General features: G+C 42.2%; 1 protein-coding gene across 2 annotated transcripts in view; it reads right to left on the bottom strand.

Moving 5' to 3' along the window:
- Nucleotides 1-336: 336 nt before the first annotated feature.
- SLC25A26 (solute carrier family 25 member 26) overlaps nucleotides 337-17,445 on the bottom strand; it is an 875,825-nt gene continuing 858,716 nt past the window's right edge. Inside the window, exon 10 of one of the 2 annotated variants that reach the window (XM_069206568.1) lies at nucleotides 337-3,607. In XM_069206568.1, coding sequence (XP_069062669.1) covers nucleotides 3,481-3,607 — 127 coding nt within the window. In that variant the 3' untranslated portion in view covers nucleotides 337-3,480. The remainder of the gene's footprint in view (nucleotides 3,608-17,445) is intronic. The other variant, XM_069206569.1, reaches the window with a different exon arrangement.

Below are 17,445 nucleotides of genomic sequence, written 5' to 3'. Positions count from 1 at the left end.
TAGGCTTTATTTTGTTTGTTCCATGTGTGCAGCAAAACAAAAAAAATCATAGACTGAACACAATTTTCAATTCATTACCGTTTAGTAATTATTGATAAATTCAATTATCTAGACACCCGATTGCTCCCAAGTTTCACTGATGCAGATTTATGGTAAACCTCTACTCATCCAGTTGCATATTTGTTGTCATACTTTTAAAATCAGAGTTTAGACCTCTGATGTGTATCTCCAGAATTAGGAGTGTCTGTGTTTATACAGTTCACAATCCATATACATGTGCTAAATATAATGTTAGATGACCCGCCTTTCATTCCAGTGCCTCAAGACATATGACTCTCAATTTTGTCACTTTTTATTCAATCACCAAACCACTATTTATTTACATGTTCATCAATCCTCATCCTTTCAATTGCGAGTTGCCATTTAGCAGGTATCATGGTGATCTGTATGAACCTTCATATGTTTACTAATGCATTTGTCAATACAATGTGCTCTTCATGATGTATAGGTGCTATGCAAGGATTTTAACTCACCGAGTTTATATTGTCAATTAACAGATCCATTTAAATAAATGGCACCCTAGCACCCTTTTGCCTATGCTCGAAGTTCTCCCTTTTACAGCCTGCTCACACGCTGAGCTACATTATTTTATCCTGGAACAGTCCATGAAAGCAGGAAGTACTTTGCCTCCTGTTTTAAGTCCTTTCTAGAGTCTCACTAAGTTGTAGACTCCTCTAATTGGCTCATTACCTTCTGCAGGCAAGTGTTTACCTGCACATACCTTACTATGTATCCAGAATCCCAGCTATTCTGCTTTTGCAACGTAGGTGACACACAACTACCACTCTTAAAGAACTCTTAAAGAAATGTGTGAACCTCTCAACTCCTATGTCAGTGAAGCACGTCAGTGATTCAGCATTTAGCTGTGGGGGACCAGTACTACAATTTAGTAATTGGAATGTCCAGACCCACTGGTAACCTATTTTTTGCAAACTTATGATACACAGTGGTGCAGTAGTGGGCCTTGGAATACCGGACAGACTCTACCTTCTCGCAAAAGGGCTTTAAACATCATCTCTCCAACTATTCCTACTGTCACACTTTCCAAAGCTATATCCGACCATCCATAAGCCACTACACCAGGTGCTGCTTCCAACAACGAGTAATTGTTACCTCTTCACAACCACTAACCTAATCCGTTTTGAGCATCAAACTCCCTTGTTCCCCCCCCACAAAACTTTGTTCCCCCACACCACCCACCCTCCCCGCTCCCTAAACACAAGCAAGCTCCGGGAGTTTTCCTTGTACACAGAAATGATTCCAGCTTTTTTTTGCAAGCCACCCAACACTAAACTCTTTTTGGGATATGGCTTGTTCGTAAACATATACAATAACTCTAGGAACATAGGTACTGTGAACATACAATCGACAATTTTTCAATTAATTTTGAGAATGCCAAATTACAATTATTCATCCTTGTCCAGCAATTCTTTCACAAAGTTGGTTCTAGTTACACTCGGATCATATGAAAAGTCAAATATAAGAGAGACCCCTCTGTTCATGGAATAAACCTCTAGTCACCGTCCCAACTTCCAAGCTTTCTGTTTTTTAAAGATCATAGATTTCCAAACTGTGATGCCACCCATTGATTAACCAATCCAAGGGATGCATTCTGAACAGTCAATATTTTAGAATGTGAAAACATATGCCTACTTGTCATGGATTTTTCTGGCTGTGTTTCCAGATGCTGATGATGTATTGTACCTTCCGAATGCCCAAAGCAAAAATTACAATTAAAAAAGCCTTTAGCAAAACAAGCAATTTTCTTCACTACTAATACTCATTTTTCCTGGCCTCGCTGAGCTCTAACTCAATGATGTAGAATTCCTTTGAACAACAATGAACACTCATGCTGGTGGCAAAGGGGTGTTGCAAGTTAAGCATTTTTGCAGTGAAGAAAATAGTCCAGACAAAGAACAGCCAGAAGTCTATGTGGGATTAGGGAATGGATTTTGAGAATGCAGATGCACTAGTTGCGTAATAGCAACTTCAGAAAGTCTGCAGATGTTGCCTTTGTCAATGGGAAGCACTAGAAGTCCAGTGCTATAACACATCACCTAGCCCACATCCTCTTCCAGCAGTCAACCATCTCACATCTTTGGTTACTTACCTCCAGTCTACTGGAAGGTGCAAGGTCTGACCTCATGAAGTGATGAGTTAAAATGTGACCTTTGCGAGCTTCTCAATGCCATCACAGATACCATGGCTTTGTACTAATGAATAAACATATGTGTGCAAGTTCGATTCTGCACTACATGTTGATATCTGTATGAAAGACTGAGTGGGCTTAGTGAAAACCATTACCGAAATATCGAATAGAGGTCCAGTGTAGTGTTGACCTAATTGAGTTGAAGAGAGAATAAGGGAATCTGTGGCTTTTAATAACTAAGACAGGGAACAAGAACCTCTCTTTTCTCTCTCCTTCATGTGCATTTCAATACATAAGGCCATCTATAATATCTGCCGCTGTCGAAACGTTAACTGCTGTGGACACTCTTCATGTGGGAGCTTGTTGTGGACTGCTATGGATTCCCCGCTCTTGACCCTCTGTTGTCTCACTGTGATTATAGCACAGCCTGGGGCAGTTGTGCAGAATGGTGCAGAGATGAAGTCTTGAGACAAGGAGGAGAGACAGTGTAGCTACCTTGCAGAAACATATTTCAACCAGCTTCCCCTTTTTGGCAGCTGAGCTTTCAACAAAAGGTCATTTAACAACAGCGTTTATATCGAAAAAAAACTAATTTGAATAAAAAACGAAAATAAAGATAAAACCCTTATGTTAACAGATGCATTTCTTTAAACTGCTTCTTTAAACGACACTCATGCCAGCACTGTTACGTTTAATCTTGCCCACTGTCCATTTGTTGCAAAATCACAACAGCTTCCTGGACTGGTGATTTGTAATGTAGTTATAGTCATTTTAACCTTTAGTCTTCACATTTCTGCAGCATTTTAACCCTTTATCTTCTGTATTTAGTTTGGGGAAAACAATACATGTGCCAATATCTTGTCTGGGTTTCCCTTCTAACTCGTTATTTATCCTTTTATAGCATATTTTAAATAAAATACACATTGCACGTAAAGCACACTAAGTGATATCAACGCACAAGAACCAGTTTAATCAGTACACTGTAAAACCACTGCTGAAGTAAAAGCTGCCAATTATTATAGATAAGATCCAAAACAACCTGTTTCCATGGCATGTCCCTGACTTGGCTTCAATACTTAGTGAGTTGTCCACTGAACTAGTGGAACTGGACTGTATTGTGAGTCAGCACTGTAAAAACTGTTGTGCATTCGAAGAACCAAACAGAAATCTTGAAAAGATTTAAAAGAATCATCATCGTGATGTCATCAGTGAATGTCCATGGCAAGTCCTGCAACATTTGTTGGTATCTACTGCTGGGGCTTCAGCGCAGTTCACGAAGATGAAGATATCGGTAGAGAAAACTGGAGAAGGACTTTGCAAGCTTTGTCATAAACGCCCAGAAAGATGAAACCTCCAAGACTGATCGCGGTCATTCGGGGGACAACTCCAGCAAATAACCTAGAAGAAAGAACAAACATGACCATGATGACGCTACATGCCAGCGGTGGCAAGCGTATCCAGCAGGCAGTCACCACAGGATAATCCAAAAAAAACACCTCCAGAATAGCACAAGAAATTTCCAATCAAATCGTTCAGTTTAAAAAGATGAGTTTCTATAAACAGGATTGTTATGCTTAACAGAGATCGCTAAGGTTATAGCACACACTCATTTAAATAAAAAACACATTTAACACCCTACTGCAAAGCTTCACGGTGCAAGTAAAGTCAATGAAGTCACAATAATGGCAGGAGTGGAAACCAAAATCACCCCCCACAAAAAAAGTTCAAGTCAGTCGCAAATTGCATGAAGCCACAACTGAAATAGGATCATTTGAGCATGGTTGGATCAAGGCAGCAGAGCCAGCTCTTAAAACAGCCCCATCCCCCATGCCTGCAGCCCACCGGGCAAAAGCTAGAGTGCATGAGTGGCCAGTCTGGCCTTGGTCACATTGCTGTTGCTCACTTTGACCTCGTTAGGAGTAGGTTTAGTAGAAGAGACTGTCCCAAAACATTAAAACAGCAATATTACAGAATAGACAACACTTGGCACGCTACCTGTCAGCCATTTTGAATTAATATTGTCTGAAAGGAAGTATTTTGATACATTCTAAGAAAAAATCAAGTCGGGATGAACTACCTATTTATTTAATGGTTCCAAAAACGTATTTATTAATTGAGGTCACATTCACCTACACAAGGTTACGACTAACGAGAATGCCGCAGCAGCCAATAAAATCCACGTACGCAACATCCATAGCGAAAATCCGTAATAGACCATTTCAAACATATGAATAGAGATTTATTAAGAAGCACCGAGCTGGAATATGTACTATTGGTAATGGGTTTAGGAATCAGTAAAGAAAAGAAATATACTGCCATACTCTCGCAGTCTTAGCCAATAGCTTACTCTTCTAGCACTTTTAGAAACCTTGCACCACTTGCGTGTTAGGATACATACTGTACAGCAGCAGTCTTTGTTGTGCCCGCATAACTGCCCGTCCTCCGCAAAGAATGAGACAATGGCTGACAGTATAACCTGCTGAAGGGTTTACTGTGTATCCCAATGACACTTGGTGCATATCACAGCACTGCTGCCAGCTGTCATATTTTCTGACCAGGTGTAACTTTTTTATATCATTTAAGTAATGCACCGGACCATGATTCGATGAGATTGGACAGCCATTTTAGTGTCTCGAAACTTTTATGCCAATACAATTCGCATTTAACTTGAGAAAGTCTGTCTTAGGCAAATACTGATGTTGGAAGAAAATTACTGTGAAATGAGAAAAATACTCCGAAAAAGAAGCTGTACTGTTACAATAACAAATAGGCACCAAAAGACCTATGTTTCTACTGTTCACGTATACTGGCACAAACAAGTCTTTAACATTGGCATTTGGATCCTATTAAAATGAAAAACTGTAGTTGAAAAATGCTAAAGTGGATGTGTAGAACTACGTCTACACAAAGCCAGGGTGAAAATTAATTTAAATCAGCAAATTCTGCCATAATTTGTGGAATTTCGTGATACACTGCAAAATGCCCACGTTTTTTGCCACTACGCCACGTCTTGCACCTCATTTTATAGTTGGGTTAAAAGATTTAGCAGGAGCACACGAACAACATGAGCTATCTGCTGCTGTTTGTGTCACATGAGATATTGCACTATTTTAGCACACGATGCACACTTTCTTCCAAAATGGACGCAAGGTTGTGTTTTGTGCTAAAACATAATGCAAAATGCCAGATCTTCAATCTGTGTTTTAACACATAATTTGAATTTTGTTTTGCCATTTTGAGTAATTGCTGCAAAGGAAATTAAGCAACTTTCACCCAGATCAGGACTGGTAAGAAAATTAGTTACTTATATGTAACTGTAGTTTTCCAGTATTGGTATCTTTCATATATTCACATCATTACCCGCTGTCAAAGTGGGAGTCCCACAATACCATAGTAAAGCAATTTGTATAATTATTATAGGCCATAATGGCAATGAACCACTGGTTTAATAGCCTATGTTCCTCACAAAAAAGGACCAAACTGCAAACCTTTTCCCAATCAGACAACAACACCCTCTAGCACACTCCCAAGAAAGGCTCAAGAAACAATCCCTCTGGTTTTCTAGCACAGGTGTAATAGAACAATGCTGAATTATAAGGGTGAGCCTCCAAGGGAAGGAGGGTGGGTTGCATGTGAATCTATGAAACATACCAATTTTGGAGAACTACAGTTACAGGTACATTACTAATTTTCTTCACCAGAACTGGAGATTTTAAATAAGCTTTGTGAAGGGGCTCAAATGGGGCTTTCATAAGCTACCCTAGCACAACAGTAAGGAGCCACGATAGAGGAGGCCTTCTTACTGGAGAAAAAGCTCAGAATAGGCCTTTGAGGAATTGTTTTATAATTCTAATAGACCATAACAAAGGTGTGTTGTCAGATCGTCTGAATCTGGAGATTGCAGCTAAGTTAATTCTGATGGATGAATCTGTTAATCTGGATCTTGCCAAATGGATCAGATATGGGAGAATTTGTTCCGGAGAAGATGTGAAAGGATGAACTTTGGATTTTATACACCAGATGCAGAAACATTTTCTTCTGAGTTTATATGTTCTGTTAGTAGTTTCTGCCCTTGCTTTTGCAAGTATTTCCCTACAGTTCAACAGAATATCTAACAGGGCAAACTCATTGAACTCAGGATCCAGGGGGACAAGTGTAGCGATGTCCGGTTGGGGTGACAAACCTGGTCTTTGTTCATCGTTAGCAGTGATCCTATTGGTCTCATCTGAACATGGGACTGTTCCAACAGGAGCTCTGTGAACCAAAACTGTTTGGGCCATCTGCGAGCAATGAAGAGAATTCGGCAAGGCTCTCTCTTCATCTTGTTCAGGAACTTTGGGATCAATGGGAACTGGGAAAAGTGTAAGCATAGACCTCTGGTCATCTCATTGAAAATGCAGTCCCCCACGACCCAACTTCTGGATGCCGACTTGCAAATAATTAGCATTTTCTGTTCCCCTTTGTTGCAAAGAGGTCTAAGTTTGGCATGCCCCAACAATGGAGTGGTTTGATCAGAATCTGTTGATTGAGCTCCCATTTGTGACAGATGGTACTGGTCCTGCTTAATGATTCTTCAAGTATAGTGGATACTCCCCATACATTTTCTGCTCCGAGCGTTATTTGATGTTGAAGAGCCCAGTTCCATATTTCTTAAACTTGATAAGTGAGCGCTGGTGAGCGTGTGCCTCCCTGCTTGCGAACATGCGAATGAGCATTGATGACTGTGCTATCTTGGGGAGAAATGTGTTTCATGCCAAGGCAATGGGTATCAGTTCTAGCAGGTTTATGTGCATTTTCGTGTGTTGATAATCCCATTTGCTGTTGATAATAAGGTTCTATAGATGAGTGCCCCATCCTTTCAGGGATGCATCCGTTGCTATGACGTATTCTGGAATTTGTGTTAGAAATCATAGACCTTTAGATAGGTATGATCTTTGTGTCCATCAAAGCATGGCTTGCTTCATTTTTGGAGCTCTCCGAATTATGTAGTCGAAAGATCCCAGCTTTTGTAGTCATTGGTTGTCCAGCTCTAGTTGAAGGGGTCGCATCTGCAGAAGACAATTCGGAATGAGAGCAATGCAAAAGGAGAGCTACCCGTGGAGTGATTTGTATATCCATACCAAAACAGACTTTGTGGCCAATTTTTTCGCTAATTGCTGGATTTTTGTCTGTCTGTCCTGCAATGGGAAAGCTTTGTTGTGGACAGTATCCAGCATTGCTCCCAAGAATGTTAAAGTTGCTGCAGGAGTCAGATTAGATTTTTGGTAGTTGACAATGAGACCCAGACTGTCGAATAATGAGAGGCAGGTTACTGTGTCCTTTGCTGCTCGTTGAGACATGTGTGCCTTTAGGAGCCAGTCGCCCAGGTATGGAAACACCTGAACTCCCCTGTGTCTGAAATAGGCTGCCACTGGAGCGGACACTTTGGTGAAAATGCGTGGTGCGAACTTTACGCTGAATTGTAATACTCAGAATTGGTAGTGGGTGCTGGGTAGCTGGAAACAAAAAAATGTTGGTGCTTCGTGGACTGGGACATGGAAGTACGCATCCTGGAGGTCTAGGGCTGTCATGTGATTCCCCTGGTTGAGAACGTGTAGTACATCCTGAACTGTAACTATATGGAAAGATTGTTTATTCAAATACTTGTTCAGCTTCCGAAGATCCAAGATGGGGCGCCAATCTCCTGATATTTTCCAAATAAGTAAGAAGCAAGAACAGAAACAGATTCCCCTCAGAGTCATTGGTCTTACCTCTATTGCTCCTTTTTGTAGCATGGTTGATGTTTGTATCAGGAGTTCTTTTAGGTGGGGAGGTGGTGCTAGTTTTGGTGGAGTATTTGGTGGTACTTTGATGAACTCAGGGTGTGTCACAGAGTAATGACATTGGCCACCCACCGGTCGGATGTTATATGAGACCATTGTTGAAGATAATGTGAAATTCGACCACCAATCTGAGTTGGTGATTTGTGGGGGGGAAGGGGTAGCTCGCACCTTGTAGAGGTCCCTGCTTCCTGGTCAATTCTCTACCTCAGGAAAATAACTATCCTCTGGCTGTGTGTTTATATACTGCCGCTGATGGCTGTCTGTATTGGTGGTGGTGTTGTGACAATGTGGACGGTACTGACTCTGGACTGGCTGATATTGTTGTATGTAGGGTTTATAATCTACTCAAAAAGAATAGGCACCTTGCTCCCCAAAAGGGCTGCTTTCTGTATTGACGAGTACCCAGAGACTTGGCTGTATTGGGGTCAGCCTTGATCGACTGGAGTGCATCATCCACATGCTTACCTAACAGTGATTTGCTGTCATAAGGCATGTCTAATAACTTGCTTTGAATCTCTGGTTGGAAGGAGGTAGCCTTTAGCCATCCCTGTCTTCGGAGGACAACTGCACCTGCCAACTGCCTGAATCCCGTGGAGGAGATATCAACGGCATAGTCTATGATTTCAACTGACATCCTTTCTCCCTCCTGCAGAATTTTTCAGGCTTCCATCTTGGCTTCTTCTTGCAACAGGTCAATATATGTGGAAATAAATGAACACATTTGGCAGTCGTAACAGCCTAATAGTGCTAGGGAATTTGCCGCCCTAACCATTGTGGTTGCCATGGAAGAAAAGCGCTTGCTGGTGTTGTCCAACCTACAACCATCCCCGTCCGGAGGAGTGGTATCTGGAGTGGATGGGTTTTTAGAGCAATGTTGGGCTTAGGTTACAAATGAATCTTCCTTTGGTTGACCAATCAAGGATGTTGGGGAATCAACTGGCGCCTTGTACTTTCTTTTTTTTTTTTTATCGAACCCGGAGATGACTGTTGAAACTGTAACTGGATTTTTCATGGCTTTGAGGCCTTCTTCTCAATTAAAGTCAATAGTAGGTATAGCCTGAACAGATATTTTGGTGGGCTCCTTAAAGTCGTGAAGGAAACAGTCTGCCTGTTTAGTCAGAAGTGGAAGTTCAAATCTTTTTGTTGCCCTTTCCATCACGACGTGGAAGCTGCTGATATCTTCTGGCGGGGAATCTACTGGTGGTGGAGCTGGAGCAGATGGTGTTGGGATGAGATAATCATCCTACTCATTGGGAACTGAAGTATTGTCTCTTATTTCCCCTTCCTCTCTGGCATCATCCGTGGAATGCACAGTATCAGCTGGGGGCTGAGCTAGAGTAGTAGCCAAAATTGAAAGAGGAGTAGTGAATAGTTACATTGCATGAAGATTGCGAATCTGAGGAGATGACACTGGTGTATGAGGTGCTGGAGCTTAGGGTGTAGACTCTTGAAACCTACAGTAATAGTCTTGGTACATATTTTGTAGATTGCTCAGTAGAGATAGAGGCATTTGAATGGCTAGTTCTTGTTGGTCTTGAAGATCATGAACTGAATCCTCCTCCTGATATTGTTCCAACGGTTCTCCAGTAGTATAATAAAGCTACTCCTGATACTGCCCCTCCTGCTCCTTATCATATTCCTGGAATTTCATGTGCAGTTGGGATGGACCATGAGCGACTCCGAATGGGCTGTCGTCATCCGAGTCGTCATCATCTAAAAGGTGTGCCGGTGGGTAGAGTAACACTTTGCTTCGTGATGTGTGGACTGGTAGAATTGTCTCTGCAGTGAGTTTATCTCTAACAGGGAATAAAGACAGTGGGAGGAATACTGTCTTGAAAGTTGGTCTTGTCGTCGAAGGTTCCGCCATCAACTGTTCTTTCGTCGACTGGTCCCTCGTCGAGGGTTCATTCGTTGGCAGTTTCACTGTCGACTGTTCAGTTGTTGACGATACTCGAAGGTACTCTCATCAACAGTTGTTGGCTCGTCGGCGGTTCTCTCATTGACAGTAGCGCCATTAATGGTAGTTTTTTCGTAGGTGTTTTTTTTTTTTACGATGTGCTCTCTGTCATCGTCAGACTAGCTGACTAGGTCGTCGACATACGTTTGAATATTTCTGCTGTTATGATCGTCGAAGACAGTGCGCACGAAGACTATCATAGGTGTTGCTGCAGTGGTAAACGTCGAAGTTGAGCTCATCATTGAAGCCATCAACACTGTCGTTGACATGGGTGTCGTCGACAAGATTACAAATTTTGAACTTGCAGCGTTAGTCAGGGTTTTGGTCACTGGTGGTAGGGATTTTGAGGCTCTTTTTGGATGAGGTTCTTTGAGAGAAGGAGCATTTGGTTCTTAATGAACCTTTTCTGAGGCAATATTTTCCTTTTTTGAGGAAGATGAACTGTCCTCATGCCTTTCAAAGTGTCCAGAGGAGGTGTGATGAGATTTTTTTCCAGCCTTAGAGGGTGGTTCTGAAGACACTTTTTCAGTAGATTTCTCCCTTTTGTGAGATGCTACATTATTGGAAGGCTCATCACTATCATTTTCAGAGAAAGGGCAGTCTTCAATTTTTGGAGCCAAACTATTAGTCTACCATATCCATCAAAGATTTTTGAGAAAAGGTGTGACAAATCTTGCACTTCTCACCTTACGTTCCGGGTGAAGGCAATATATATACTCTTTATGTGAGTCATCAGAGGGGACCCCTTTTCTTCCCACAAGAATCAGAGAATCTGAAAAGTTCTTTTTTAGCTGGTTCTAACATGATGTTCGAGTCAGAATATGCTAAGATATATCCAGTAAGTAGTGTTCAAAATAACTTTTTTTCAAAAGGGGTTCTAGTGGGTCCATGGGATCCTCTTTTCATCCCTCAAGAGGACTGCTCGCAGGGGGGTGCATTGACGGTGTGCCACCTTTTTGGGGTGCACTTTCACCACGCCCCCTGAGGACATCTGTCTCTGTGCCACTGTATGTAATGTGACACAGAGGCAAAATGATTCCCACATCAGCATGGGGCCATGCCCCATGCAAATTAAGGAATGCTCTCTAAAGATAGAACTTGTGCTTTGGGTGCACCAGCTATCAGTATTACAGAAAGGGCTGCACAAGCCTCTGAGGCCCCTTCTGTAAAACCAAAGTGCCCTGGGGGGCACACAAGAAGTGCACAGCCCCATCGAGCTCCAAGGGCACTTTCTGCAATAAGGCCCTGGTATCTGATTTGTGTGGACAAGCATGCTTGTTGAGGCATAGGTATGTTCTATGATCTTGAGGTCCACAGTCTGGTTCTAAGACCCCGGGGTGAACCAACGGACTGCTGGCTATGTCCTGGTTTCTTGACATTAAGCAGTGGTGGCAGTTTATCGTTCTTATAATCCTAGCACTGAACAGATGTTTCTCTCTGATTTAGAGGGGGTATGGTACATACTGTACCCACTTGTATAAAGCACCCAGACCCTTGCATTGACATTGTGTGATCATTATGCGGAAAGCATGCATGATAGCAGAACACAGCATGCATTTGGGCCTGAGATTGTTGAGACATGCAGGATCCACTCCGAATTGCTCCTTCTTTTACACTGCACACAATAAAGGTTGTGATGCATATCCCTCAGCCAGTGGAAGTGAATTGTCTACATTCCTGAGCTGGGTCGTTTAACCTGAGACACTGCAGTGTGAGAGGATGGAGGCAGGGCTACTTTTTGTAATTCGATGGTGACCTCTTAGAAGGGGATTGCTGATGACCTGAGAACTGCCATTTGGTGTACTGGTGGGAGGGATGGGGTGAGTGAACACAGTCCGTTAATAGAGGGGAGGAAGCTTCTAGGATGGGCCTGCTCCTTTTAACATCCTGAGTGCTACTTCAAAAAACTTGATGACAGCCCGGGGCAAGAGTTTCACGTGTTGTTGCTCTTATGTTTTAGTAGGTAACCCTTCCTGAAGTCAACGTCGTCAACGTTATCAATACCTGCTATGAGAGCCATCAACTTTTACAAACACGGTCTCCACTGTAGAAAGAAACTGAAATATGAAGAGGAACCACCCCAATTTGGTTCTTGGCCATGACAATGGGATTAAAATCCCCAGGGACGAGTGGCAGACCACCTGGTTGTGACAACACACTCACGTGTGCATCAGCTCATCTGTGGCCGTATGCTTGCGCTAAGACTAACAAGCTCAAGATATGTCACGTAAAAGCATCACATGAACTGAAAATTGACTATGAGCTTTAAGACAGATATATGTGGTGCTTTAACAATAAACCCATTTAAAGAGAACTGTCTAGTGAAATAACTATGGCCTGACCCACGGGTCACAGAAACCAGGGGAACTGCTTATCTGAACCCTTAGTGAGCAACATCTGAGCTTTAATCTTTTCTATTGATTATGTGTAGTTCCCCCAATAGCACCCTCAGTACGTACCGTTGTATTGATTAATGTTTCTTGTGTGAAATATCCTATTTTGGTGAGATGAAAGTACTTTTATTAAGAGGAAAGCGCTGGGCTGGAAAATGAATTATTGTGTATGCTGTTTGAGTTCTGAGTTACTGCTTCCCTTGCTACTTGAGAAGCCTTTCACTGCTCGACCTCAGTATCCTAAAAGTCAAGGGCAGAAAGGATGTACTGGGTCCAGTTTGCACAGCCATAGCATGTGGGACTTCACAACACCAGAGGCAAATGGCACCGAACATCATGGTTGGTTGTGGCCCAGCAACCCTGCTTTCCCGGGTACATACCCTGGATGAGGACTCCATTCAACAGTTAAACCCCCTCATGTGTCATCCAAAATATACGAGTGCTGCTAAACGTCTTGGATTCATCTGCACCCCATCTCAGAACATATCTCACAAAGGTTACCGAGTTCGGGAAGCAAGGGTATTCACAGAAATTACAAGACATATCTCTACACTAGTTTTAATACTGCTGAGTATTTTAATACCCCAAGAGCATTTTTTTATGAACAGTATCTAACACCCTTAGAAGTCAAGGTACAAAATGTTTTTTCTTACTGAGTCAAGACATTTCCTTACACATTTTAGAGTGCATTGTGGACCAGCAAAAATGGGGTAAAAATGGCAAGTACTTAGAGAGAAACGTACCCCCTCCTAAAATTTCATGGACAGAAACATATTTTGTCCTGCACTCACCTGGATGTTTCTTGGGAATGAGGCGAGAACTCACCAATCCGGTGAATCATAGGTAAATGAGACCCCAGCTACTATGGCCACAAATGGCAGCACACTGTTGAAGGCGCTATCATGTGGGCATGGCTCTACCGGGCCATTCAACTGGTTGGGCCCTGCACTGATCCTCTGATACCTACAGGAGAACCAAGTGAAAGGATGGGGGTTGCATTGGCCTAATCACGTGTATGGAATTCAACATTCCTCTCTTCACCTCAAATAGAGCGATGACTGGTGGCTGTGGAGCTACCATCATGGCTTCATGGCTTTGAGTACAACGTTGGTGCTGAAGTTCTTGTGTTTTGGAAAGAGTAAGGGATCAATAACTGTCACAGGCCCCCAAGGAACAGAGTCCTTTTGGACTGTGGCATAGTCCTCTGGAGACGAAGATGCATTGGAGGGTCCCACAAAACGAGGGAGGCTGCAGGCTTTCCATTCAAGGATTGCAAGGAAAATTAAAGCAGACTGGCAGCTCGTACAGTAAAATATGTACAATCTTTCCACCTAAAACTGAGGAAGAAACCTCTTTGTTTTCTAATAGCTTTGGCATGCCTGACACAATGCCCTTTGTATACCTTTTCATCTACATTGCACAGTGTATCGTAAATGTGCACACGTGGAGTTCAGAGCATCTGGTGTGCCTGACACGCACACACATGCATTCGAACGCAGGCCAGACTTGTGAACTCATTAAACCCCGATTTGCATGCACCGATAAAAAGGGTAATTCGCTTTTTTATGGCACAGGCAATAACTTGGTGCTCATGCACTGAGTACTATAGAAGTGATTGCACAAAGAACCGCCTCTCCGGTAATACCATATTTCACTTGGGGACATGTCACTAATATGGCCCAGTTTGTCTGCTCCACTGTTCTGCTTATTGCCTTCCAAAAGTTCTACAATAATCAGTGCATATTCTTTAACCAATTCAATTGACAAATAGCTAGGGAAGTGCAAAATTATGCTACAACATTATAAAGCAGGGGTGACTGGGTCACAACTCACAATCTAAGAACAACCAAGAGACAACTGAAAATGAACAAATAAAGTTGAAATGATCTACAATCTCCTCAATTTTCAAGTTTAGTTGAGCTCAACAGTTATGCAATGTTAGGTTTAGCTAAGCATCCGCTAATAGACAACTAAAGCAGTTCAACAAATCGTGTCCATTCCTCAGGAAAGACGCTAAGCCCTACTTCAGCAATAAGCAAAATGTGCACTTGGACACTGCTAATTTTAAAACTACAAGTATGGTTCTATGGTTGGTTCTGGTGCTGTAGCAATCACTACTACCCCCAGAAGGTATGCACCACCTCATCTATTCCTTATCCACTTTAAAACACATCTGCTATAGATGTGTTAATCTTAAAACACCAGTTCCACCACTGGTCTGACTACAACCTCCACACACTGATAGAACATTATTATCAGAGATGTACATATTCCTCAAATGGATTCTCTGTGCTTAAACGAGAAAGACTCGAAATACCAGCAGGGGGCCTGCTTGTCTGCATCTGGATTCCCCATCCAAGCGGAAACTAGAAACTGAATCAGCAGTTTGAGATCAAATCCCCAAAAGTTGAATGATAAAACAGGAAGTGCTGCCCTAGGGTATCTCAATACTTCATTTCACTAGTCCATATTATAATGCACATCCGCTTTAGGACACAAATTCCTCAAAGTCACAGAGTTGCCTTGATAGTGGATACTGAACTCACACAAACAGACCTTACAAATAATATCACAAGAAAGGACCTACCAACTCTAAATAAGACCTTAAAAAGAATAGTGGCACGACCTTGAAGCACCAGCAAAGGGGGAGTTGCGGCGGGAGAGGTAAATGAATTGGGAGAAAATCATGTAAAGGACGATAAAGTAAACACGTTGGCTCAGGGAAAGATCACAGAACTGGAGGAATAGACAAAGTCCATCGATCTGTTATCTGTGGCTGCGTCATGTGCTTGGGATTAGGCCCAACCAAAATGGAAATGAGGATCAATGAAAAAAAAAATCCTGGTGAAATTGCATAGTTAAAAATTGAAGAGTGAGGCTTAAATACAAACATAGACCTTAGTATGGTCACACAGGTATCCGGAACTACAAAATATAATAGGATATACCTTCTGCAGCACTTTATTCCTGTTCCAAGTAATACAAAATTACAAACAGAAAATCATGCTCAGTGAATAATGTTGTTGGGGATCTGGTGCACAAGCATACATTGGGTACTGTGTAGAAAAGGAAAGACCATATTAAGCTCCACCTTCAGCCGCCTTCCATCCCACACAGTTCATGCTTTGGCCCATCACTGAGAGCTTCTTTCCTGCTGGTTACGTCTAGTTCCACGCTTTTCTGGGCAGTTCATACCATTCTTGTTTGTTTGTTTGTTCAAGCCTGCACTTCCAGTTCTATCCTGCTCCAGTTTATTATTTACTCCCATCCCACCCCCTGCTCTTAACGTCGCAGGTGCTATCCCATTCAGTTTATTTCCGCATCCTAGCCTGCCCCAGCTCACTCTCATGACCGGCTCGAGTACACGTCAAATCATCTCTGCACAACTAACTCAGTACCAAGAGAAAGACCTCTATTCATTGGGTGGAACGTGCTGTACAGGGCGTACATGGTTTCATAGCCATGCCCACTGAGATGTGTCTGTAACACGTATTTCAATGTCACTTTTTTATTATGCAAATGATTTGCTGGGGCTTTAAGATTCTCCCAAGGTGGAAATCTTGAGTTTGGCGTTTCTGATGACATAAAATAGTGCTGCAATGTGATGCTGGTGCTCTAGGTGTGATTGATGCAGATCATGTAGGACGAATGATGCAATGTATCATGTCATGCGATATGACTTAGTGGCAATATCTGCACCCAATCAGATAAGGACATTTCTGATGTATATTTATTGAAATGTCCTATATTAGGGGAATACACCTTCTAATCACCCTTGCTACCCATCCTCCCTCTTTTGCTCCACAATGTGATGGAAGAAGAGTGTTAGTGGTACTATAAAGGGGATTAAGGACATCACGTCAACTGCAGAAAATATTCAGTTGAGCCAGGCTGTTCCCAGTACCAGCCCAACAAGTGGGAAGGCCCATGACATGGCAAGTCTTCAAAAGAGCCTCAGCGCCTGTCTCACAGGAATATTAAAATGTCCAAGTAAAGTCTTTGAGTCTGTCAGGTTCAGACAAGGTGTTCTGAAAGTATTTCCAACAAAGGCGCCTCTCTAAGGGAATTTATGACGCACAATGGTGTGCAATTTTGTTCTAATGAGAAAAGCGTTTCTTTTTTTAGCGAGATGTGGTGCACATCATCAAAGTGCATTACAGAGCCCTATAGATAATGAAATGAGGAAGAGAGCAATTAGAGTTATCAAGGAGAGTCAGCATTAAGCAATACTTTAGTCACGTGATCACGGAGGAAATGGTATCAGCATATAGAATCACTCTTAGCGGTGAGTAAGAGCAAAGCTCGTCTGGAGTAATGGGGTGGGTGAATCGGTGTGTGAAGATGTGGATCATAATCTAAAGTAGCTATTGCAGCAGGGAAAAGGCAAGCAACACTGTAAAGAGAGGAATTTAAAAGGTGCCAGTAACAGTAAACTTGTCCTTGGAAATACTCCACTGCCCTGCAGCTGGAAAGGTTCAGGTGATGTTTGTTAGGCCAAAGGGCGGATTCTAATGTAATGTGGACAGACCAATACAACTGGTGTGGAGTCTGGTGAAGGTACTTGATAAGTTATACGAAGTACATATATATATATATGCCTCAACAAAGGAATGTCAAGGAGGAGAGAATACGTTCAAATAAATCAGATGTAAAATGTAGAGGAGTAAAAAAATGTCCCTAAGTGCATAGGTAACTCAAGGTAAGTTTAAAAAAAAAAACAAGGTAAGTTAAAAAAAAAAAAAACAAGCCTAGTTCATATTAATGGGGCAGAACTGGATTTTCAACACTGCTGCTATCCCTTTAATCAAACAGAATATGCACTTCTCTGAAGAGCTATCATTATTTCAAGAGGACAGAAGTAGCAATTGTCAGCAGGGCTTGAATCCATGCACTGGGACAGAGCTGGAATTTGTCGGAAGATGAGCCATCCTTTTAATATAACAGTTTAGCACGTCTCAGCAGGGGCAGTATACTTAAAGCAGGATAAAGTCGTTACTTCTCAGCAGGACTTCATTTCTCTCTCTGGGCAGTCTCAGAACTTCTCTCTCGATCTGCTACACTTTT

This window comes from Pleurodeles waltl, chromosome 9 (assembly GCF_031143425.1).
Source record: "Pleurodeles waltl isolate 20211129_DDA chromosome 9, aPleWal1.hap1.20221129, whole genome shotgun sequence".
Lineage (NCBI taxonomy): Eukaryota > Metazoa > Chordata > Amphibia > Caudata > Salamandridae > Pleurodeles > Pleurodeles waltl.
This window is presented reverse-complemented; position numbering and strand designations above follow the sequence as displayed.